Source organism: Alosa sapidissima, chromosome 18, assembly GCF_018492685.1.
Source record: "Alosa sapidissima isolate fAloSap1 chromosome 18, fAloSap1.pri, whole genome shotgun sequence".
Classification (NCBI taxonomy): domain Eukaryota; kingdom Metazoa; phylum Chordata; class Actinopteri; order Clupeiformes; family Clupeidae; genus Alosa; species Alosa sapidissima.
Window position 1 is genome coordinate 16012979 of NC_055974.1, and position 24001 is coordinate 16036979.

Sequence of the window (24001 nt, forward strand, 5' to 3'; positions counted from 1 at the left end):
GTGTTTCAAAATGGTAATAAAGCCACATACAAATAAAACGATTTTTCACTTTTAAAGTAAGATGATCTTACGTTAAATACACGCACTACACCAGCAGCGGTAAGTAAGCGACAGCTGGACTTCGGTTGTATCGCCTCAGTCATTTCTCATTGGTAAGGAATGCTTGTCTTTCGAAAGAACGGAAGTGAGCCGACCATTTTGAGAGCCTGCACCGCTTAGGTAAGATGGAAGGTTTTGTGTTCCTCCCCATTTTTTGTCTAGATTCATGTTTTAGCTGCTGTTTAAAAAATATAATACAATCGTAAAGAATGGTTTGACAAGGGGATGTATCTGTGTCGTCGGTGTAACAAACCAGGATTTAATGCGTCGCTACAGCGTTTAGCGACACAGAGAGATCGGGAAGTCATGATACCCCAAATCTTGTTTTTACTAGATGACTCATCCAGTTGTTTAACCCGAGGAAAAAATCTATAGGAATTGAATGCTACAATGTCGCGGCTACAGTACGTTGATGGATTTTAGATGGTTACTTCGTAGCTAAGCTATTGTTCCAGTGTTGCGCTCGAGGATGTGGCAATTTTAACACATGCTAAGTAAAATCACTCCCCAACTCTCTTGTTGCTTTACCACATACCCCAGTTAAGCTATGCTGGTCGTGGCTCCCAGCGAGTTGTTGACGCCAGCAGGATATCAATACACTGTCGAGGCACTCCGTTTTGCTTGCATTCTTTAGTTGGCGGAACGCACATCTGATATTCACTGCATATCCAGTGTATGGTTTCATGTCATTTACGATATCCGCCAAATTTTGTGCCAATTCATTCAGTCTCCATTGCCCATGAATGAACGAAGCAACGTGTTTGCTTTCTGCCTGCTGCGTCATCAGATAGGATGGGACCGTGCTTATCATTCCATTGTATTGTTAAACTGTGGCAGAACTATTGCTATATGTGGATCTTTGGCCGTGAGTCATTTAACTTTAGTCGATGCAGAATGTGTGCTGTAAATCACCCCAGTCAAGGCCACCATTCATTATGAATTGATAATTAACCAATCCCTTATAAAAAATGAATTGAGCTTAGCATTATGGCTGCACGAATAGCGTGTGAAAGCTATCCACTAAACCAGGAAAACATAATTATATGAATATTTTTTTTGTAATTTCTTCCAGTAAGCACATTCCTGAATAGGATAGGCCAGGGTATTGTAGCCTAATGCAGGTCTCATTTAAGTAGTATAGACTGAAACACAGAAATAACAGAAGAGGAATCGCCTTTACCTGAATATATGAATATAGGCCTTATTATTTTATACTTTAAGAAATGCCTCGGCAGTCCCCAAATAGATGTGTTTGTGCTATTTTCGAAATCCCCTTTGTTGCATATTCTTCTCTCTCTCTCTCTCTCTCTCTCTCTCTCTCTCTCTCTCTCTCTCTCTCTCTGCATCTTCCTCTGGAAGATGTCAACTTCTGCTCTGCTTTCTATTGATTCATTTGATTCATTCAAATTTCCATTGTCTTACTAGTTCTGCCTGTCCAGAAACTCATGATCTACACCTGTTTGCTTTTTTAAATGTTTCCCGAGCCCCTCCTCCCTCTGCTAAATTCCTCCTGCATGTCTTCCAATCACTGTTGTTTTCTTCACCCCTTCATCTCTCTCGCTCCTTTTCAAATCTCTCTCTCCCTTTCTACTATCAGGATCTTTTTAATACACATATTTGCTCCTCACCCCTTCTCTCCCAATCTCCCCCTCTCTCTTTCTCTACCCCTCTGTTCTGTAATATCTTCATCTACTTCCTCTCTAACGGTCTTTCACCTCCACCTCCCCGACCCTTGTCCCTCCGTATTCAGAGCGATGGAGAAGAGCCACACGGTGAAGCTCTTTGTGGGCAACCTGCCGCTGGACACCAGCCAGGAGGAGCTGTCGGCCATCTTCGAGTCGTACGGCCAGGTGGTCAGCTGCAGCGTGCTGCGGCAGTTTGCCTTCGTGCACCTGGCCGGCCAGGGCGCGGCCGAGCGCGCCATCCGGGAGCTCAATGGCCGTGAGTTCCGTGGGCGCAATCTGGTGGTGGAGGAGTCGCGTGGGCGCCCACTCCACTCAACCAAGGTGTTTGTGGGCAACCTGAGTGGCATGTGCACCACCGAAGACCTCCAGGAGCTCTTTCAGACCTTTGGCAAAGTGCTGGAGTGCGACAAGGTCAAAGGTGAGGATCTTCTGGGGACTTTATTTGGTAGTAGATAGAACACATCAGAGGGGGTTGGGTTGGGGTCGGCTGCAAATAGTTTAGTTTGGTGGGTGTCTTCCTCACTGCTGAAGACATGGTGTTTTCTTTAAAAAAAAAGTAGATGAAAATGATTCGAGAGCCCTCACTGTGGTAAGTCAACAAGGGCAGGCCATCTTGTAATTGCCTGGAGAGATAACGCCGCTAGTAAATTATTGACTGGCATTATATGATAGAAAACAGAATGCGAGGCCCCTCTGTTGGCCTCAGGAAGGTTTGAGACCAATTTATTATATTAGAAGATGACAAGCGTGATTTATTATATCTACAGTATGTAGCACAGACCTTTTCTCTGCTCGGGGCTAATGTATGGTACCATATTTCTGTCGAGTCATTTGAGGTCCAATTCAATATTTATATATTGCAGTGGAGAGAGAGATCTATTCCAACAGTATTCACACCTTCTCTGAAAGCAGAGTCCTTTCCTTGCACTGTGGCCAGGGTAATGCTCTACCCCTCGTTGAGTGTCAGGAGATGGGTGCCAAAAATAGAGAGGAGTTCCCCCACTCTTGGCCCCTGAGGCAGCTCCTTACGGGCCGCAGGCCCTCTCTGAACCCCCGTCCGTCAGGGTGGCGAGCGGCGAGCGCGCTCTAAGGTCTGATCGCTGACCGCCAGGCCTGCCTGCTCGGCGTGCTTGCTTACTCACTCACCGTGCCGAAAGTAACAGCTCCCATCATGCTCGGTGAATGAGTCCCCTTAAGGGCCTTGGAAGGGGTGGGGTGGTGTGGTGGCTGAGGCTAAAGGATCGGATTTGGGGTATTAGTAAGACAGAGACGTCAGTCGTGTCTCTGGGCGTTACTGTGGGGAACTGAAGGGAGTGTCGAAGTGTCTGTGTGTTGGAGGGGGCTGGGTGTCAGAGTCTGGAGGATATTCTGCAGTCAGCCTGTCTCTGGACCTGACTGAGGGAGGTCTCTATAAAAAGCCTTGGACAGCTGGAGGCAGGGTAGACACCATGATGTCTTCACCTTTCTATAGTTCTATCGTCCTATAGTTATTCCGTTAGGACCATCTCATGTCTTTCTTACTTACCTCACTTGCTGATAATTATTGCCCTAACTTGTTGTGGTACAAAAAACTGTTGCTAGCGCCTGTCATTTATCAGCAGATTAATTACTTTGAGAACATGACAAACCCAAGTCCAAGATGAAACATTTTGTACAATAATAGTATAGGTAGAAAGTACTTTCCCTCACTGAAAAGTGCTAAACCTGCTCGGTACATGTTTACCATGTTCTTTTGGTCATATGTGATGATGTTATTGCTAAGAGTGAAGACTTCTGTCCAGTCTCAGTCCGGCCCATTCTGCCTAGTAACTGACTGAGTCTACCATTCAAAAGGCACACCCGGCAAAAAAATCAATGTCAGTCTGCAGGACAAAACCCTTTGTTTACTGAAAAGTAAAAACTCCATTTTATGGACCGCAACCCCCTGTAGACCACCCCTAATGATGTGTAGCCATTCTTAACTCTGAGAGGTGGTCGCCTAGACGTGTGGTTTCATGTTCCTCCTCACCAAATTCCTGTCGGGGGAAGACAGGAGACACAAACAGTTGTCTGAGGAGACCTTGTCACTCCCCTTTTTAAACTCATTCATATAGGTCAGAGTGCCATCCTGATATTCTTAGACCTCTTGGCTATATTACTCCACAGTTTTCTGCCCAACCCTGCTGGCAAGTTAAATGAATCTAATGCCAATTTGGACCAATGCAAACTGCTTGTTTTAAAGTAATCAATGGGAAATTGAATAATATTTCAATAAAGTTATTTTATTTCAGTAATTAACTTGAACCCTTAAGGTTTATTTTTAATTGTACAGTACAGTAATGACTGGAAATCTTAAATCTGACAGTTTACCGATTCTCACCAAATAAGTGGATTTTTCTCTTCCTGTTTGGAATCAGCAGTGTAATTGATTGGAGCGGTGGTAGATTATAGAGGGGTTGTGTTGTAGTTCACTATATAGAGCTCTGAGTCATTAGGTTATTTAAATCAGCAACAAACAGCCCTTCTCTAGCCTTGTTTGTTGAGTGTTTCAAAGCTGAAAGATGTAATACATTTGAATTTAATTTATTTAATGATAATACATTAATTTCTCATCTTTGCACTCCAAGTTTAAATTGTAACTTGGAGTCTCAGATGTCTTTATCATAGTTTACTATGGGCCAGTTTCCTGTACATGAATGAAGCCTAGTGCTAGACTGACAAAAAAAAAACATATTTTTTTGAAAACATTGGAAATCTCCATTGTAGTTCTCTCTTAGTCTAGGAATAGGCTTTACTCCATGGACAGGTAACTGGCCCCTATGTCTGTGTTGTTGGGGTGGTGGTTGTTTTTTTTTTTTTCCACCCCCCCACCTGTGTGGGTGTCTAACTGGCTGTTCCTGTGCTCACTGACAGCCAGGCTCTCGTCCTCCACAGGCTACGCCTTCGTCCACATGGAGAACAAGGAGGACGCGCTGAAGGCCATCGAGGCGCTCCACGGCACCTCCTTCAAGGGACGTCCGCTCTCCGTGGAGCTCTCCAAAGTGCAGCCCAACAAGCAAGCGCCAACGGGCAAGATCCCCTGCGTGAGCTGCGGCAAGCAGGGCCACTACGCCGGCGAGTGCCCGGCGGGCAAGGCCTCGTCGCTGGAGCAGTACCAGAGCCAGGCGGCCGTGCTGGCGGCGGCGGCGGCCGCGGCGGCAGGCTTGCCGCTGCAGGTGCAGCAGAGCGTGCACAACTCGGTGTACAACACGTCGACGTTCGACCCGACCTACGCGGCGCTGACTGGACTGACGGCGGGCACGGGCGCCCGGTCGGAGGGGAGCGCGCTGGCCCCGGCGGTCTACGGCGCGCTGGCCAGCCAGGTCTACGGCAGCGTGGCCAACCCGCTCTACGGGTCGGTGGCGGCCAACCAGGTGGCGGCCGCACAACTTAACCACGCGCTCAACCCGGCGGCGGCGGCCGCCGCACAGATGTACGGCTCGATGAGCCCCGCCCTGGCGTACGGCCAGATGACCAGCCAAGCGGCGCTGGCCTCTGCGGCCGCCGCCGCTGGCTATGGCCACCAAGTCTACGCCCCGGCCATGGCCAACCAGGTGTTTCTGGCCGCCCCGGGCATGGAGCTGCAAACCGCCCAGCAGGTCAACCAGGCGTACACCATGGCGCCGACGCTCTACACCACCACGCCGGCGGGCTACGCGGCCCTGGGCGCCGCTGACCACAACGCGCTCCTGGAGGCCGCGCGGGCGCACTACCTGGCACAGGGCCAGCAGGTGCTCGCCGAGCAGCACGCTGCCGCCGCCGCCGCCGGCGCCAAGGCCGAGAGGGACCGCAGCCCGCTCCGGCGGTCGGCGCCACTGCTGCCGGACCCCGTCATGAAGCCCTTCATGTACCAGCGGGCCAAACGCCGCGCACTGCTGCCCACGCCGGCCGGACGTGAGGAGGCCGCACAGGAGGAGGACGCGATGGCCAGGTGGGTTTCCAGATACTACACACTAGTATAACTCCTTATTAGTGTTGTTATAATACCAAAATGATCACGTCAAAATCAATACTGAAACGATACCAAGCCAAGAACCCTAAACTTCAGTAATAGAACTAAATAACTAATGCAATAGGCCTAGATGACCGGACGCGGAACACTGAACTTTTTTAGACTGATGATAACAAATATTGCTTGTAATAGAAATCTGATTAAAACTCCATTATTAAGGTATCACTACTAAAAAATGGATTTTTAATGTCAGGGTATCACAATACCTTTCAAGCATCAGTGCATTTTGCAACACTAAACACCCACCTCCACACTTCCCCATTGGCAGACACACACTGGAGACACTATGAGTGTGGTGTCCTCCACTACCCATTACTTCCAGTATCCATTGTTCTCTATTACTACCATACACACACACACACACACAAGTGCTTAACGCTTTCACTGCCGCCATGTAGATTACATTTCAGGTCCACTAAACAGCGGAAATGAAGTAGTGATCAGTGGTGGAGTGCCATGTCTACTCTGTGCACCACACTCACAAGCCCTTGAAGCTACAGATGTTTTGCTTATTCAAACCGTTCACAGCTGTGTTTAGTGAAATGATAATGTTGTCAAATCTACTGCACACTACAGTCAGTATATGCTCCACTAATTGTTAGTAATTGTTTGGCTGGCCTGTAATTTGTCGGATGTCTGCATGGCACAGACAACTTGCCTGCACATGTTTGTGTTAGATTAGGTTATTATCTGAAGTATTTACACAACCACATGGTTGTAGCTACAAGTTTTTTTGAATGCTAGATGATTTAGTATAAAACAGGAAAGACATGAATAGATGTCAGTAGGAAGTCGGGGGATGCTTTGTTTGTGTAGTCCATTCTAGATAATCATCTGTAGCTCTTTTCCTCTTGGTTAACAAGCCTTGAACAAACTATCAACACTCAGATACACATCAATGAATCCAGAGTCAGTTTACCAAAACTATAACCTGACCCCAACTCTTTATATAAAAAAATGATGTATTTGTGTGTAATTATACAGATTATTACATCTCAATTATATCTAACTAAAGTATTGTATAGATGTAAATAAATATACCCAAGAATAGTTCCAATACACCATTCTTGTGTGCTGCTCCTACCAGGCCCCCTAGTGGTCATGTCTGGTTACTTCCTGATGAGACATGTTTTACTATTTCATTTTCACAAAAGTTTTATTCAGATGTTTCAAAGCTGTATGCATGCATGTTCATACAACCTTTTTTGTGTATATGTCTGTTTGTCTGTCTGTCTGTATGTATGTGTGCATGCATGTGTTTGTCTATGTGTGTACTTTGTTTAAATGTGCTGTATGTGTGTGTATGTGTTCATCTCTGTAATTGTCTGTCTGTGTGTGTCTGTGTGCACAAATGTTTGTTTGTGTGTGTGTATGTGCGCGCGCCTGTGTGTGTGTGTGTGTGTGTGTGTGTGTGTCTGTGTCTCTCTCTCTCTCTCTCTCTCTCTCTCTCTCTCTCTCTCTCTCTCTCTCTGTCTCTGTCTCTGTGCAGGTACTACAGCGAGTACTACCAGCAGCTGCAGCAGTACCCCCAGTACCAGTATGCCTACCCGCCCCCGGGGGCCCTGGCCATGCAAGGCCTGACCACGCTGCCCGCTGCCGCTGCCGCCGCCGCTGCTGCCGCCGGCGCGGTGCCCGCCGCCCCGACGGCTGCCGCCATGGCCACCACGCTGGACGCCCTCAGGCCAGTGCCGCTGCCCCCTCCTCCTCCCGCCCCCCCTGCCCCTGTCTCTGCTCCCCCCCCTCCTGTTGTCGCCTCTGCCGCCGCCGTCGCCATGGCCACACCCCACCACCAGCTCCACCACCACCACCACCGCCTGTACGAGCCACCGCCGCCGTCGCTGCCGCCTCCTGCGCCCCAGGCGCGCAAGGACGCCCTCCTGCGCCCGCTGCACACGCCCGATGCCCCCTACCGATAGCTCCCGTGTTTTGACCTTTGACCTCTTGATCTGAAACCGCCCCCTCCCCTCCCCTCTCCCTACTCCCCCTCCCCCCAAAAAAACCTCCCCACCAACCCCACGCCCATTCATCCCCCCTAGAACCCGCAAACTGGCTGTGTGAGTGAATGAAGGAATGTGTGTATGTAGTAATGGGTCTATACCTGTTTATATGTGTGTGTGTGTATGTATGTATGTGTGAGGGGGCCTGTTATGTATGGTAATGTTATGAATGTTGATTTCAGTGTGTGTGTGTGTGTGTGTGTGTGTGTGTGTGTGTGTGTGTGTGTGTGTTGGGGCGTTAAAAAGGTTGGCTCCCTCTGTTCTCTCATAAACTGGACTCCTGACCTTGGTTCTGGTACCACGTGCACATGGGAGACACTCAGCCCTCTCCTCCTCTTTTTCTCTTTCTTTGTTTTTAGACTTTTTCAACTTGCGTGTTTTTTTTTTTGGAGAAAAAAAAAAAAAACATGGCAAGTTGTAGCATTCATGTAGCACAAGTGCTAAAATAGTTTAGTTTTGTGTGACGTTTTACACTCTATTCACCAGCCATGAATTTTGTACTGGTTTACATTTTGATGTCATGAAGAATCATGACAGTTTAATGAATGTCACGAAGGAGAGATACTTGATTTTTCTTAGACACATTTTTGAAATGGAGAACTGTAAAAGTCTGTGCAAAGGGCGTTAGTTCCCTCATAGTAGAAGTATCATGGGAGATAAAAAAAAGCGCATGTTTTACCCAGAACCAGGGTTGGGCTTTCAGATGGTTCTTTTATTGTTTTATTTCTGTTGATGTGCCATAAAACTCTGGCCATGTTTTGTGGGAGTGTGTGTGTGTGTGCCTGTGTTTGTTTGTGTGTATGTATGTATGTGTGTGACGAGTTTGCTTAAGGCTGTCAGAGACACACACTTATAACTATAAGGGAAATGCTTAAAGTGCTTCACTGATACACACACATGCATATTTTTGTACAACTTTAACATTGGGAGGCTGAGGATGCCCTTTTAAATACAGTGCCCCCTGAATTCCCCCCCAAACCCCCAACCCCTAAACATCTGACCTCTCCACCAACCAAAATGCTGAAAGACACTGTGACTCTCATGCATTGCACCTCACCAGGCAGGGCGTAGCCTATGAGAGAAGAGGGTGGTCAGAGGTAGGCGGTATTAGCCTATCAGATGAAATATATGGCCAAGGGTTAACCAATCAGAGGAGGCCATGTGTAGTCTATAAAGGAGGCTGTTGCACGTCAATAATCATTAATAGGAGGTTATGCTCAATCGATAACCTATAGGAGAGCATAATTAAGGGATAGCCTATTATGGGAGGCTTTTGCCAGGGCATAGCCAATCAGAGGAGAGTATGGACAACTTTGGAGCCTTTACTAGCGTTCCATATTTCCCACTTTGGCCAGCAATCCACCACTAAACTGCCATTAGCACGTTTTTAGGATGTAATTAAATCAACGTGGCATCTCTGAACATTATGTCTGTAACACTTTAAACTTTTACTGTTTTTTTGTTTTGTTTTTGTTTTTTCGTTTTGGTCTTTGTGTTTTTGTAACTAGGAAGGGACACTTCATAACCAATTAAATACTGTAGGGTTTTTTTGTAACGGTTCAAATTAGTGGGCCTGTTTGCCTGTGGCTGTTTAAAGCAAGGGCAGCACCTTGTGATTATGTACATGGCCAAAATTAATCTCTCTGTCTTCTGTCTCTGAAACCTCCAGCCCAGTATGAGGCAGGAGTTGCTTAATCGTGAATAATGCCTTAGTAATGGACTGTACATAGGTCTTTTTTTTCTATTGTAGGTGCTGAACTGCAGTTTAACAATGTGAAACGTGAGGGGAAAAACCTTGCCTGATTTATTTTTTTTTTTGTATTTTTTTTTTATCATCATTTAAGTTGTATTGTGATGCAGTGGAATGAGATTAAATATGAAATGTTGGGAGATTTTAACATCAGTTTCTTTCAGTTTTCTCTTTCTCCCCCCCCCCCCCCCCCCCTTCACTGCTGCTCATTCACAGACCTAGATGCTTCTTGGTTGTGCAAACGTCCTCCTTTCTTCCCTTCCTCTCTCACTTATTCTCTCTCTTTTGAATATCTCTTTCCCTTTTTCTGTTGATGTGTGTCTTTTTTCCATCTTTTCCTCGTGGTTGACGATTCCTAACCTCTATAAGCACATGACTCCTGACACCACAGCAAACCACACACTCTTCCTTGATGAACGTCACCTTGTAAAGTAACACAGTCTTTGAGGACTAAAAAACAATTAATGTCCTCGACAAACGTTTAGACACACGCTTGCGTATCACCATGAGGTGCTTTTAAAAGCTAGACAAGTATTTGTTGGATGAGACTAATTCAAAAAGAGTGTCTTTTTTATTTCGTTGTTGTTTTAAAGCCTCCATACCTGTGTTCACTTGTCCCACCTTCCCTTTCTCCTCTCTTGTGAAATGACCCCAGCGGCCGCACGGGACTCGGGTGAAATGGACAAAGACCCCTGTATGTGACCTTATTCTCCCCTATCCCACCTTACCCCTCACGGGGGCCCCTCCACTGGGGGTGATGGGGTAAGTCTCGGCCTGGGGTACCAGCTTTCTCCTCTCCTCCGTTTTCTCTTCCTCTCTCTCTCCCTGTCTATAAGTCATCTCTTTCTCTGTCTCTATATACACACACTTCCTCATGCTGAAATTCTGTACCGGGAGGGAGGTGTCCTATTTTTTTTATTTTATTTTTTCCTTTAAGGGTTTCACCCAGACCCATAAAGTGGTTCTCCCTCGATACTGCCGTGCAACCTGGACCTCTTATCTTGCAACTCAAAAACAAATGTAGCTCCAAGGGAGGTCCCCAAAACGCTGCCATTGGCTTGCCTCTGTTTTTCCACATTTGTGAAAACAAGTGCATTGCTTCAGAGGAATTAGGGTTTCCTCTTGCGCAAAGGGAGGCTCACACGAACACACACACGTGTGTACACACACACACACACACACACACACATCTACAGATGTGCCAGTAAAGCTATCACGTTTTGTGTTTGTGCTCTCAGCAGCGATTGCCCTCACCCTCCTCCTCCTCCACCTCCTCCTCCTCCTCCACATGCTGCTGTTCTAGTTGTTGGTGTGGTTTTTAAGTGGGTGTCCTATCGTCCGTAGCATTCAGGGTGTGTCCCTTTTCTCTGTGCCCGAGGCATGCTGTCTGGTTTGTGCTCCTGATAATCCAAGTCACCACCACTGACTTCCCCATGTCCCCTCCGGCTGCAATAGGTCCGCCTGACTCGGTGGGATCATGGCGTTGTGTTAACGCAAAAGGCAAGGCGGGGGAAGGCAATTAAAGCATTCCACCGAAAACCAGCGCGGCCAGGGAACTCTCTCGACGCCAAGGTAACGACCAAGCCCCGTGCCGCCAACCTCATGACAACCTCCTACTCTTCCTCCTCCTCCTCCTCCTCCTCCTACCGCCCCCCCCCCCCTTCCCTCGTCTGTCTCACCCGTACCCTCCTACCCCAACCAGAGCCTGCGCCTTGACAACTGCTCCCGCCCTCCTCATCCCCCTGCCCCACCCCCTCTCTCTGTACTTCCTGCGTGGGCTTTGGTGTGACCAAGGTTATGGGTTGCGTTCGACTGCCCGTTCTTGCACACGGCAGCCTCTCCCGCGAGGTTCCCCCCCCCCCACCCCCCCCCTCGAGTGTGTGCCCTCAGCCCGGCTTCTGACTGACTGTGTGACTGACTGCTTCCAACTGCCGCCTGCTGGTCGTCCGATGGTGTGTGAGCGAAAGAGAGAGCAAGCGAGAGAGCAAGCGAAAGCCCCCCCATCCCCACCCTACCCTCCCTGTGTGTTCCCTTTTTTACGAAGTGAGTGAGCTGGTGAGGTTCTTCCCAGGGTGTCAAAAAAACTGCTTGGCTCGATGTGGACCCTCCTACCTCTCTCCCCAACCCTGCCCACCCCCACCCGACCCCGTTTGCCTGACCTGATGGGATCTGGACTAGCTCTGGAAGAGGTCTGGCCTGGACCTCGTACAAATGCGTACCTGATCACGACCAGATCTATTTCAAAGCTACCATCTGGGCTGGGTTTTTTGTTGTTGTTTTTTTTACCTTTGCTAGTGAAAAGTTACTCCTTTTCCGCCGTTTTCGCCTGAAGCACCCCCACCCCGCTCCCCCTTCCGCCACCAACCCACACACCCCCACCCCCACACCCAGTCTGACCGCCGCCACCGTCGACGCGCTCTTGGAAAATTGCCCCCCCCCCCCCCCCAATTATACCAGCACCAAGTTACACTGCCTCATTTTGCTGGCATACCCAGCTCACTTGGCACCAGTTCTAAGATACTGCCCCGTGTCTGATACACACACACACACACACACACACACACACACACACACTCCTCTATCCAGGACTCTGTAGCTGACCACTTTGACGCTTTTTTTTTTTTTTTTTTTCCATTTATGCCTTGTCTGTACATGGTTCAAGCCAGTCCATATCAATGTCCACTACCTCCTCGCTCAGTCATGGAACCTCCTAGTCAACTTTTGTCTTTCAGACAACATACTTCTATTGGTATAGACCACTGTGAACTCTGTTGTACGCTTCCTAACCTGTCCCAGCAGTTGCAAAACAACACAAGAAAATAAAGAAAAATGCATTTAGACAGGAGGACCTTAGCAGCCCTTCCTTTGTCCACAACTCCAGTTACACATTTGGGAACTTTCTACAGCACATGACGCCCTAGACCCTGTCCCAACCAATCCTGTCCCCACACCTTGCAATCTGCATCTGCCTGTTATAGAGTCTGTACTGTGTGTGTGTGTGTGTGTGTGTGTGTGTTGTCTTATGTCAGTGGTTTGTGAGGAGACTCCCTTTTCTCTGTGGTGGCAAAGCGTGTACACACACACACACACACACACACACACACACACACACACACACACACACACACACACACACACACACAGTCTCTCCAAAGCCCCACTCCATCTTAAAGACAAATTAAAGAGAAAAAAAAACTCTCTAACACACATGTGCCCTGAACAGCTTGGCAGGCGAGGCTGGTGAAAGGAAGGAAGGAGTGGAGGAGTGGATGAAGGGATTGTTATGGATGGAGGGGAGGATAGATAGAGGAAAGGTGAGTACCCCGAGCATGGATCACCTCTTCCAGGCCATTCCTACCTATGTCCTGCACCGCCCTGGCTGTGGAGACTAGCCCCCCCCCTCCCACACCCCTCCCAAGTCCTTGAATGGTGTTCAGCTCCGTAGGGTACCGCAAAGCAGGGCCTTCCATCTCCTCCTCTGGTGTGTGGAGTTGGGTGTTTTTTGGGTTTTACTTGGTAGCACCAGTTGGCTATGAAGTAAGCTCTAGTGAATCAATAGTAAAGGAAAACACTTTCTCTGCTCAGAGTTTGACGCAGAAGCACCTTTTCAATGAACACACCAGGGTAGGATATGTGCTTCTCTGCCTTCCTCTGCAACCAAAAATGATATCACCAGGCTGGCTCAATGTTTTAGTTGTTAGCTGGCTAACTCTAGTAAACATACTGAAGACAAACATGCTTTTGCTGTCAAAGGCTTCAAACTCCATAAGCCTTGAATTTCTATTTGTTTTTACATGAACAATGTACAGTTAACATCATTCACAACAGGAGAAAGGTAAGAGGTCTATATCAGTACTTTCTGGAGATGGCTAGCTAACTTTTAAACATGCTTTGTGATCTAAAACACAGGGCTTGATTTGTTTATGTGGTTCTCCTTTACACGGAGGCAGTGACCTGTTCCTAGACATCCCCCATCCCAAGTCTTCTTCTGTCTGACTGGTGTACGTTTTATTGCTGAGCAAGCAAATCCTCCACCGAGGATCAATGCCACCCCATCTCTCTCTCTCTCTACCTCCCTCTTTCTCTCTTTCTACTTCCTCTCTCTACCTCTCTCTCTCTACCTGCCTCTCTCTCTCTGTCTACCTCTCTCTCTCTCTCTACCTCTACACTGCTCCTCCTCTCTCTCTCTCTCTCTGTCTCTCTCTCTCTCTCTCTACCTCTACACTGCTCCCCCTCTCTGTGCACTGGATGGCTAACACGAGCCTAGCCAGTTACACTTGTCCAGAAGGCAGCGGACTCTGGCTCAGATCTGGCCCTTCTCTGGCTCAGATCTGCTCTTGAGGAAGCTGCTGTGTTTTTTTTTTTTTTTTTTATGTGCCCTGTCACGTGTAGTCCCTGACTAGCTGCCATGGTCTCTCGCTAGTAGCAAGCCACATATATGTGTGTGTGTGTGTGTGTGTGTGTGTGTGTCTGGTCAAGATAAGTCCCATCCTGTATCCTCAGCATAATAGTTTCATTAGAGAAACCATGAATGTGTTTTTAGAAATACAGGTAAAAAAATAAGAAAACAATTCTATTGCAGGCAATAGGATGCATATAATTTGTCATTTGTAATGGTTGCCTTTTACATGGAGAGATGATGGAGCATGTTTTGAAGAGGTGCATAAAATGGCAATACCTCATGTCTGTGACAAAAATGTACACTCCTGTTACCTCGTCTGCATGAGTTCAAATTTGTTATCATCTGCATGCTGATCTCTAAATAAACCACTTGGATTAAAAGGGACACTGGTTTGATTTGTTTTCTTTCATCTTTCATTCAACACAGGGTTGTGGCAATTCATGGCTTACATTTTTTGAAAGAATGTTATGGTAGTATTGCTAAGAATTCATTGGCAATTGGTAATAAATTGTCAATTAACAGAGGGGTTTAGTTAACATCATCAAACCTAGCTGAACAGGAAAGTAATTCAACCTTTTTGGAATGGCTGCTTCAAAGGAATAATTCTGAGTCTGCAAAATGTAATCAAATATTAATTCAAGCCTGGGTACAATAACAAAATAAACAAAATAAATGACAAAAAAACATGATTTCATACTGAAAAGCATTTTGATGTCCAGGGAGACATTACACAAGTATGAATTTCATGAAAGGCGCAAAATAAACTATTCACCTCAATCAAAACAGCATTTCAACACTTCCAAAATCATGGAAAACCACAGACTCGCAGTGTTCATCCAGTGCTAGATTTCAAGGAGGCTAGAAGGCAAGGTAACAACAAGGAAAATGTATTTTTTCATTGACACTGACTGTTTAGTGCAAGGGTGTCAAAGATACAGCCTGGGGGCCAGATCCGGCCTGCCGGCAGGTTTCATACGCCCTGTCACCTTCCTACAATGTTTTGGGTAGGACTGGAAAATAGGAAAAGATATTTGCATCTAGTTGTCCTTGACAATGTCCAACCTCTTAACAATGTGTAATAAGCAATAAATTGAGAAGATGGGACAATTCTAAGGGCCCAGCACTGACAGGGGGCCCCTGAGAGCCCCGCAGTGGGTCCCAGAATTATTGTCTGTCATAGGGCTCACATTTCCTAGTAGCACCCTGCTTATGACTATGAGTATGACTAAGCGCTAAACTGTAATGTCACAGTAATAACATGACAACATATTTGGTTTTTAACATATTAAGTTTATGTGAAAGAGGCAAAAGGATTATAGAACCCTACAGACTGTATAGCCATATCACTCATATCTTTTATCTATTCTAATATAAAATACTTACATATTCTAATATAAAATATATCTTCATCTAAAAAAAGTTATTTTGAGCTTGTTAGTTGATACATAGTTGAATGCATAGGTCACAATGTGTAACTGTGCCTTTAGCAATACAAGATCATAACATGTGACTCAACTTGCAACACATGCAGGCTTGTATTACACCACTAGACAAAAACACACTGTCACACACAAACACATACATCTGTTGCCTTTTTAAATTATTTTAGCATTTTCCTAATTCTTAATTATATGCAGTTTCCCATTTAAGGCTATATAGAAATATAATTTGTTCAGCATTGCTCTGAAAGTTCCAATCGAATTAGTGTTGATGACAATGTTCCCATTAGATTGTGAAATGTGCACCGAGACGCCCTGTTTACAAATGGAGGGCCTAGTCTGGGACAAGGCCCGCTGTAAGAAGTACCAAGGGCAACAGGTGTTCGATGCAAGACACAAGCGCTGCCACTCTGTCATTTATGCGGTTGTCATACCCTCTGAGATTGGGCGAGTGATCGCACCGACCCCGCCCCTCGAACCTTTTCTGAATAGAAACTGATACCCATGCGCCTGGGCGCTCTTACTTATTGGGGTGCGGTCACGTGTGTCACTTTTGACCAGGAAAGGAGCAGCGGGGCAGAAGAAGTCACTGCTTTAGTGGGAGCAGCACCTCTCCTCACAGGCATCCCCGAACCAGCCGAGTCTGGACCCCCGCGGCCTCGTCTCTTTCTCCTCCAACTGTTGACCGTGCGTCGTGGCAAGCCCACGGATCGCAAACTGTAAAAGGTGCAGACACTCGACAAGTACAAAAAAAGTTAATTCGTCAAAGGGATAACGAAAAGGGACAGACGGAGACGGCAAAATGACGACAGTCATTGAAACCCAACAACATTACGAGACCTACATGACGTCTGCGACGGGAGACTACATGGGTCAGGAAGATGACTGGGACAGGGATCTCCTGTTGGACCCCGCCTGGGAGAAGCAGCAGAGAAAGGTAGGTAGAAGGCTGTCGGAGAAGTCAGACTATGCTCACACAAATTCACAGGCCAGCCAGTACAAGGCTCACTTCAAGCCTGATATAAAAAAAAATGGACATGATGCGGGAAAATGTCGCGATTCCATGGGAGCAAGGGCTTGGGCTACATCTTGGCCCTGAAGGCATGCACCTGCTCCCCGTAGTCTGGAAGCCCTTCTTTATTTGATACGCTGGACGCACAACTTTCACAGTGTTGTCTTACCATTACTCCCCCACCCACCTTAAAAAGCCCAGTGCTAAATATACGCGCACCTCCATACATTACTAGTGTGATAAAAATCACTACCTCGTGCCGTGCGTAATTACGCACAGGCCCGGTTGGAATTGTATACTTGGATAGTGTATTTAATTAATAGATATCTATTATTTACTCTCTCTATGTCTATCAGGGAACTGTCTAAAATTTAGACGCTAAATGCTTTTTGTCTAAATCATAGGGAGGGGATGTTCAAATGAAGTATCTGCACATTTGTGCACAAGTCAGTTTGTTGGACTGTGTGGGTGAATAGTTGCTGGCGGCTTCTTAAAGAATCCTTCACTGTGGCTATCAGCTGGTCGCGCTGTTGATGAGTGTGACAGCTGCTTTTTAATAGGCTGTCAGACCTTGAAGTCGGTGTGGCTCATGTCACGGTTTTGGGTGACGTCAGCGTTCCTTAGTCACGGATAGCGTTCTGATTTGAGCAGAGGATGATGTCCTCTTGCTATCATAAATCTTGAACTATCTTTGTACATCAATAAACTTATCCCAGCCCCTGTCATTAATTATATTCATGGCAACTGTGGCTAATTTGAAACTTGTTTTCTTCCATACACTAAGAACTATTCAGGACGCCTTACAATAACATGTGAAAATTACTGTTAAAGTTTGGTTGGCTTTCTTAGTTACCAACAATGTGTGCAGTTTGTGCTGTTGGTTAGCTGGTGTTTACATCTTGAGGGTAGTTGTGACTGACTTGTAGTATGGGGTGGGGTATGTAAATGAGAATTACAGAGACAGAGAGGGAGGGGCAGAGAGAGAGAGAGAGTCAGAGAGAGAGAGAGTATGTGTGTGTACAGTAGTGTGTAAGACTGAGCTAACTCCTTTAGTCTTGTGTCTTGTGTCTGAGTTGCCGCAGAGAGACCTCAACAGATGGCAGCCCCCAAAAAAGAGGGAGAGTGAGAGAGAGAGAAGGAGAGAGAGAGAGCTCGTTGGCGGGAGAAGTGAGAGGAGAGCTGGTTTGGGTCTGGGAATAACCATGTTCTAAAAATACTCCTGTACCTTGCTGGTTACCACCACCCCTCTTCTCAACCCTTAGCCCTTAAGTCATACCTTATAACTATACAACACCTATCTATCTATCTATCTATCTATCTATCTATCTATCTATCTATCTATCTAATGAATCTTATCTATCTAACTGTCTGTCTGTCAGACATGGTAGCTTGTTAGCTGACTAGCTAGCTATATGCGCTCTCTATCTGCCTCTCACTCTCTTGCACTGCTAGGCTTTTTATCCACTAGGCCACGTTAGGCAGCCTCAGATTAGCCTTCTTCTCCAGCCACCATGGCAGCACGACTGAGTGGAAACCGAAACTTCTCTTTGAGAATGAACTCTGCATCATCCAACAACAATGAATGGAAGCTACTTGGCGGCCATATTGGCATTGCTTAATCTAAATTTGACCTTGAGGCCAGGGTTGGGGTCATTAGTGGTGGGATGTGTATGAGGGGGTGTGATGGTGAAGAGGCATGTGTGTGATGTGTGTGTATGCCTGTGGTGTGTGTATGTGTCTATGAATGTTGTGTTTTGTGTGTGTGTGTTAAGGGTTTGATCAACTAGTCAACTAATAAATTCACCAGTTAGCACTGTAGGCAGGATTCAACGAGTCATGGACAAAATGGGCCAAGCATTTGTATTTATAAGGCCTTTTCCACAGTGACATGTCAGTTGTGTGTAGCTGTATTAAAGTACATTAAGAGCAGATCTGTTATAGAGAAGCATTTAAAGATGAACTACCCGCTGCCAAGAGCTTGCATTGGCACGTATATAACGATTTGTCAACAAGTAAAAATCAGTCGGTCTCTCTCTCTCTCTCTCTCTCTCTCTGTGTTTGAATGTGTGTGTGTTTGAATGTTTGTGTGTGTGTGTGTGTGTGTGTGTGTGTGTGTGTGTATGTGTATGTGTATGTGTGTGTGTGTGTGTGTGTGTGTGTGTGTCTGTGTGTGTGTGTGTGTGTATGTGTATGTGTGTGTGTGTGTGTAGTCTGACTCTTACTTTCCACATTAGCTTGCAGTGACACCCAAACCAAAACCGCTCTGTAGGGCACCATCTTGCCCACTTGCCCACTTCAAGGAACTGCCCAAGGAGCTGATATCACTCCATAAATATAGCCCCCTGCATCATTTTGCAGTGAAATGAATACGTAGGAAGATTGCACCCACCCCCCACCCACCCACGACACCCCGAAACACCTGTTCTCCCGAGGCCCCCTGATGATTTCAATGGAACACTTATGTCCAAAGGGCATAAACAAAGTGTTTGTCAACAGGCGGTTTCTATTGGAGATGCTTTGAATGTGGCTTTTGAAATAGACTTTTAGTCCACTGTCGGCCTCCCCCGCGAGCATACTCGCAACCAGTAATGATAGACAGTCTCATATGGCTGGGCTGGGGGGTCTGCCCAGTATGGATGGGTGAAGTGGTCAAGTGTTGCGGTACACTGGCCAGTGAGTTGTTCCAATGAATTCGGAGCAGAGTCATGAAACACTGGACCGATGAAAAGCCGCTCTTTCTCTGACTTCTTCACTGGCGTACGATGATCTCGAGTCTTGGCCGTCCAGTCTTTATGAACCTCATTATACAGTTTGAACCATTGAAGTTTAAAAAGCATCATACTGGTTTAGTTTTGCGAAGTTGCACTGATATAAAATAAAAGTTCCTAAAGATGACTGAAAGCTCCAGGTGAGTGCTTTGACAAGGTTGTAGTCATCTAATGTAGAGTTGCATCCATTCTCCCTGAGTCATTGTCCAGCCTGAAATATATTTTGAGCACAGCGCCAGGTGGGGCTGTGTCACATCGTCATGAGACATGTTGGGGACTGCTTTGGATTGTGATGCAGTCCCCTTCAGAATTCAGTTTCTTTCAAAATCCATTAACAATGTCAAAATAGGACCACTCAGCATTGAAGGTGTCAGTTTGAGCTATAATGCCTAATATAGTTATCTGTGCTTCTTCTCCTCATAATCATTTTAAGACTTCGTAATTTATTAACAACTGTCCAAGTTAATCACCTAATAGTTCTCTTCTTTTCAAGCCAAATTCTAAACACACCCATGTTCCAAACACATAGTAAACAGTAATATCCATCTGACTCTGCAAGCCTGGTGTGACATTAATAGCTTTGGCCTTTGGACCTTTATATGAAATGTAGCAAATGATTAAAAGTGCAATTCAATATTCCCAAACTATGCCAATGTGAAAGCCTAAGAAATGACTTCATGAATATAATGAAGTAATACCGTAACAATATCCTGATATGCAAGCACAAAGTTCAGGTTCAGATGAGCTACGGAGAAGTGGTGATGAGCCATGGTGGGTTGAAGGCCAGGGGTCGTTGCCGTGGGAGCAAGAGAACAGACCAAAGGGCAACAAAAAAAAAAAATGTGGCTGGCGAAAAATGTCTTTTAACTGACCAGCTTCAGGAGATGTACATGTATGTGGCCGTCTGTATGATGTATAACATGCTCCATCTGCCTCACACACACACACACACACACACACACACACACACACACTCTCCATCTCCTCTGAAGGGGCCTTGAGGCGAATCTCTAAGGAATCCAGAGATCAGATTCAGTCAGTCAGGGAAGTGTAAGAAAGTCACGCCGTAAGCTAAGCCGGCATTCAAAAGCTGTGACCAACGCAAGAGAGAGAGAGAGAGAATTGACAGCCAGTCAGAGGTGACGTTATTGGCATTGGATGTTTCACACTCACCCACAGTGTGAAATAAATCAGCGCCTTTGATCGCAGTCTCTTTTTTTATATTTATATCATATTTTAGTGAGACATTTGTGCAGTCAGCATTTGATTGACAAATTGAACTCAAGGTTCATGTTTATGCAGGGCCCAGGAAAGGACCTGAAGACACATTTTTACATTATGACGCTTTAGATAGATATGATGGTATAGATAAATAAAACTGAATAGAGAATTTAAGGTAACACTTTATTTTAAGGGGTCCTTGTTACACTTTGAAAGTTTACAATACTTCGGTTTGTCTATAAGGACCTTCACCACAGTACCACAGAAGTGTAATTATATTTTGAGCATTGTCAGTGGTATGAAGCAGCGTTTGTTTTTTGACGTGCTATCTTGCCCCCTTAGCTTTCACTATAAAAACTATTACCAAATTGAATCATCTTATTTTGATCAAGGAAGAATGTCTCTTCATGGAGGATTGTCATTCAGATTGTGTATACCGCAGGTGAAGTGTAACGTGCTGGGTTTTCTCAGTGTAAACTGGAGATATGAATGGCAGTCACCCCTAGAGTCAATCTATAAATACACTGCACATAGTGCAAGCCCAGCCTTGCAATTAGCCTCCAAATGTGAATACTCTTAGGAGTTGCCATCCCTGATCAAATTAAGTTGACGTTTGATGATCAAGGTGTGAACTGGTTCTTTCCTGACAGCAGCTTATCCTGTTCACTTTATTTATCTTTCTCTCTCTCTCTCTCTATATATATATATATATATATATACAGAGAGAGAGAGAGAGAGAGAGAGAGAGATACAGTATTTATACATACATACATAGTCACTACTGTCTTAAGATGTATGATAATAAATCACTATTTTAGATAATTGAGTTGATGAATTGTTTTAGACTTGAATGTGTTGTAACTAGCATAATTTATTCACAAATCAACAAAGTCTTATGAATTACGTATGTAAAATGATGTATCATCAAAACATTCACTGTCACTATTACAACATGTTTTTGCTACAATGGATCAGGCAGTCCTTACAATTCTTTTCTAGAATAAGAGTGGTTGTTGAGTGTTATCAGTGACCAGATATGGATGGAAAGTGTACTCATAAAAGTACATGTCAATTGTGTCTGTGGTTGTTCATAAGGAGCGGTTGGTGATTTTGAACTTGCAGTCTGATTGTAAGATTTGGATGTGGAATAGAGGAAGCAGCCATGCCAGAGGGTTGAAGCTGAGCGGTTCTTTGGCTATATGGGCTCAGTAGAGCTGCAGTGCTACTCCTCACAACATTAGAGCAGTAAGACAAGTCATTTATTTCTGCCATTTGAGAGTGGTGTTGCTCTCCATAGTAATGAGGTCAATTTGATTTTACTGTAATGAAGATAGATTTGTTTGTGCCTCAGTGTTTTGCCCCAGACTGCATTTAGAAGTGTGGTCTTATAGTCTGCATGTGACTGTCTAAAATGATATACATCTCAATAAATCAGTGTTTAATCTGTGTGTTTAAGAGTTTAATTCTGATCCCTGGTGTCCTTCCTCCAAAATCTTATACAGTATTCGTCGAATCATACAGGAGAGCAGGAATTGTTGGAATTGTTTACAGATAGAACAGAAATCTACATTAACAGGATTATGTTCTGATTAGATAACAATCCTTCTCTCTAGCATTATGCTAGGCATGGATTGTGTCATTTAAATACATATTTATCTAGCTTTTGAGAAGTTTTGACCGGAACTATCACACACACACACACACACACACACACACACACACACACACACACACACACACACACACACACACACACACTCATTTGTTTGAAGAATGACTCAGTCCGCTGTCTATTTTAGAGTGAACTTATGATCTTTGCCATGGATAAAGTTCAAAGCCTGCATTTATAAAATATATGAGTGGGCGTAAGGTTTTACAGATGAGGTTTAGCTTTTGACTTGTATAATGTACAAACGTATGCACTTATGAAAGCTTTGGTCACTTCACACTTTTATCAAACTTTGTGTTTTAGTTCTGTTCAGACCCAAAGTTTGAGCACAGAATGTTCTCTAAGGAAACTGCTTCTGCCATCTTATTTCCTGTTCTAAATTCTGAAATTAACATCTAGAACTATACTCTATGGAACCACAAACTAAATTGAAAAAATACTGAGATATTATATATTTATCACAATATGATATATACTGTATATAATGATATTATTAGAGATGATATTATGTAACATCTCCTTTATTGATCTGTTATTTGTTATCTGTAGAATGGGACACCTGGGCATGGGAAGTATTCCAATGATAAAGTTTAATACCAATTCCATATCAATGCTTTTGAACTTTGAATGGTAACTACAAGAACCGCAGTAAATAGAGTTCAATCGAAACAGTGTCCAGACTGCTGATCCAAATCAACTGGATTTTCACCCATGGGACCCAGGATGTGTTTTCTTAGAGTCGACCCATTGCATGCCAAAGCTTGAGAGTCATACTGAGATAGCTATTTGAAGACATAGGTTACAGGTTGAATATGTGATATGTCAACCTTGGGATGTTGATTTGACGAGTCTTATTTTGAATCAGTTGTACTGATGCATTGATTGATTAGAGACACTAGTCACAGAAATGCTGCTGTGCTAGGGAGCTGTTTTTAAGATCAAAAGGGTCATGAAGGGTAAATGTTATGCAGTTGAAAGGTCAGGGTCAGGTCAAAGCCTTCTCTGGGGGTTCTGATTCATGACATTCATGTGAATGAGATTTGTCTGTGATTTACAGTTTGTTTTGAGACATGCATGCTTTTGTGATTGTGTATGTTGCTGTCACAGTGTTTATACTCACAGTGTTTAACGACTAACGACGGTTTTAACACATCTCTGTGTCCAGATAGGGACAACACAATGTGTGTTGTTTCCTTTTTTATTTGTTACGCAAGATGTGTTGAAAATAACACAACTTACATTTTTTAACACATCTCTGTGTCCAGATAGGGACAACACATTCGTTTTAGAGAGTGTAGTGTTTCTGACATGAAGCCATGAGTTAAATAGAGGACAGAATCATAGCTCTGTATAGTCAATTCACATGATTTGCAAGAGTTTTGACAATGGTTTGGTTTCTTTGTTTTAATGGCTGGTTTCTGCTGATGTCAAGAAAAGTGTCAATTGTCTATTTATTTGTATATATATTAGTATTGCTTTGTGCTATATGGTTTACAATTTTAGGTCAAATTATGCACTCTGGGTTTAGGTCGGCACGGCTTTGCCATGGAGCTGAAGTTGTGTTCTCTCATTTGTATTTAAAGGTGTGAGAACAGTAACTGATATTCAGTGAAATGTCAGTAAAGTTAGTTTAGTGGAAGTGATATTAAGTTATGGTCTTTGTGCAAAACGTGGCATGACAATGGGATAATCTGTGTGAAAGAATACAGAAAAATTAGACCATCGTTCAGACAGTCAGACAGATGGGGAGAGAGAGGCACAGAAATGTAGAGAGAGAGAGAGAGAGAGAGATGGGGAGAGAGAAAGAGAGAGAGAGAGAGAGAGAGAGAGAGAGAGAGAGAGAGAGAGAGAGAGAGAGAGAGAGAGAGAGAGAGAGAGAGAGATCAGATGGCAGTTACTATTCCAGAAGTAGTGGCCATGTAGGGGAGC

The 24001-nt window shown here is 45.0% G+C and overlaps 2 protein-coding genes across 6 annotated transcripts in view; both read left to right on the plus strand.

The window, feature by feature from the left end:
- Positions 1 to 3: 3 nt before the first annotated feature.
- On the plus strand, positions 4 to 14347 carry rbm14b (RNA binding motif protein 14b). 5 transcript variants are annotated; one of them, XR_006024770.1, is made up of 6 exons: positions 4 to 219; positions 1850 to 2202; positions 4677 to 5733; positions 7304 to 10323; positions 11017 to 11133; positions 12785 to 14347. XR_006024770.1 is itself a non-coding variant. In XM_042069221.1 (4 exons), exons 2-4 carry the CDS (start codon positions 1854 to 1856, stop codon positions 7728 to 7730), a joined length of 1833 nt encoding a protein of 610 aa, XP_041925155.1. In that variant the 5' UTR covers positions 4 to 219; positions 1850 to 1853; the 3' UTR covers positions 7731 to 14347. The 5 variants fall into 5 exon arrangements, 2 of the variants coding, with proteins under 2 accessions (XP_041925155.1, XP_041925156.1); XR_006024769.1 differs by having other exon boundaries at positions 7304 to 11133; XR_006024768.1 differs by having other exon boundaries at positions 11017 to 14347.
- A 1595-nt stretch (positions 14348 to 15942) lies between these two features.
- actn3b (actinin alpha 3b) overlaps positions 15943 to 24001 on the plus strand; it is a 42382-nt gene continuing 34323 nt past the window's right edge. The window contains exon 1 of the mRNA XM_042069185.1: positions 15943 to 16339. Within this exon, the coding sequence (XP_041925119.1) occupies positions 16205 to 16339 (135 nt within the window). The 5' untranslated portion in view covers positions 15943 to 16204. The remainder of the gene's footprint in view (positions 16340 to 24001) is intronic.

Excerpts from the sequence above, each read along its gene's own strand:
- rbm14b (XM_042069221.1), top strand. The coding sequence starts at position 1,854 with ATGGAGAAGAGCCACACGGTGAAGCTCTTTGTGGGCAACCTGCCGCTG. Across the intron at positions 2,203-4,676 it reads GGAGTGCGACAAGGTCAAAG|CCAGGCTCTCGTCCTCCACA; the intron begins GTGAGGATCTTC and ends GCTCACTGACAG. Across the intron at positions 5,734-7,303 it reads GAGGAGGACGCGATGGCCAG|GTACTACAGCGAGTACTACC; the intron begins GTGGGTTTCCAG and ends GTCTCTGTGCAG.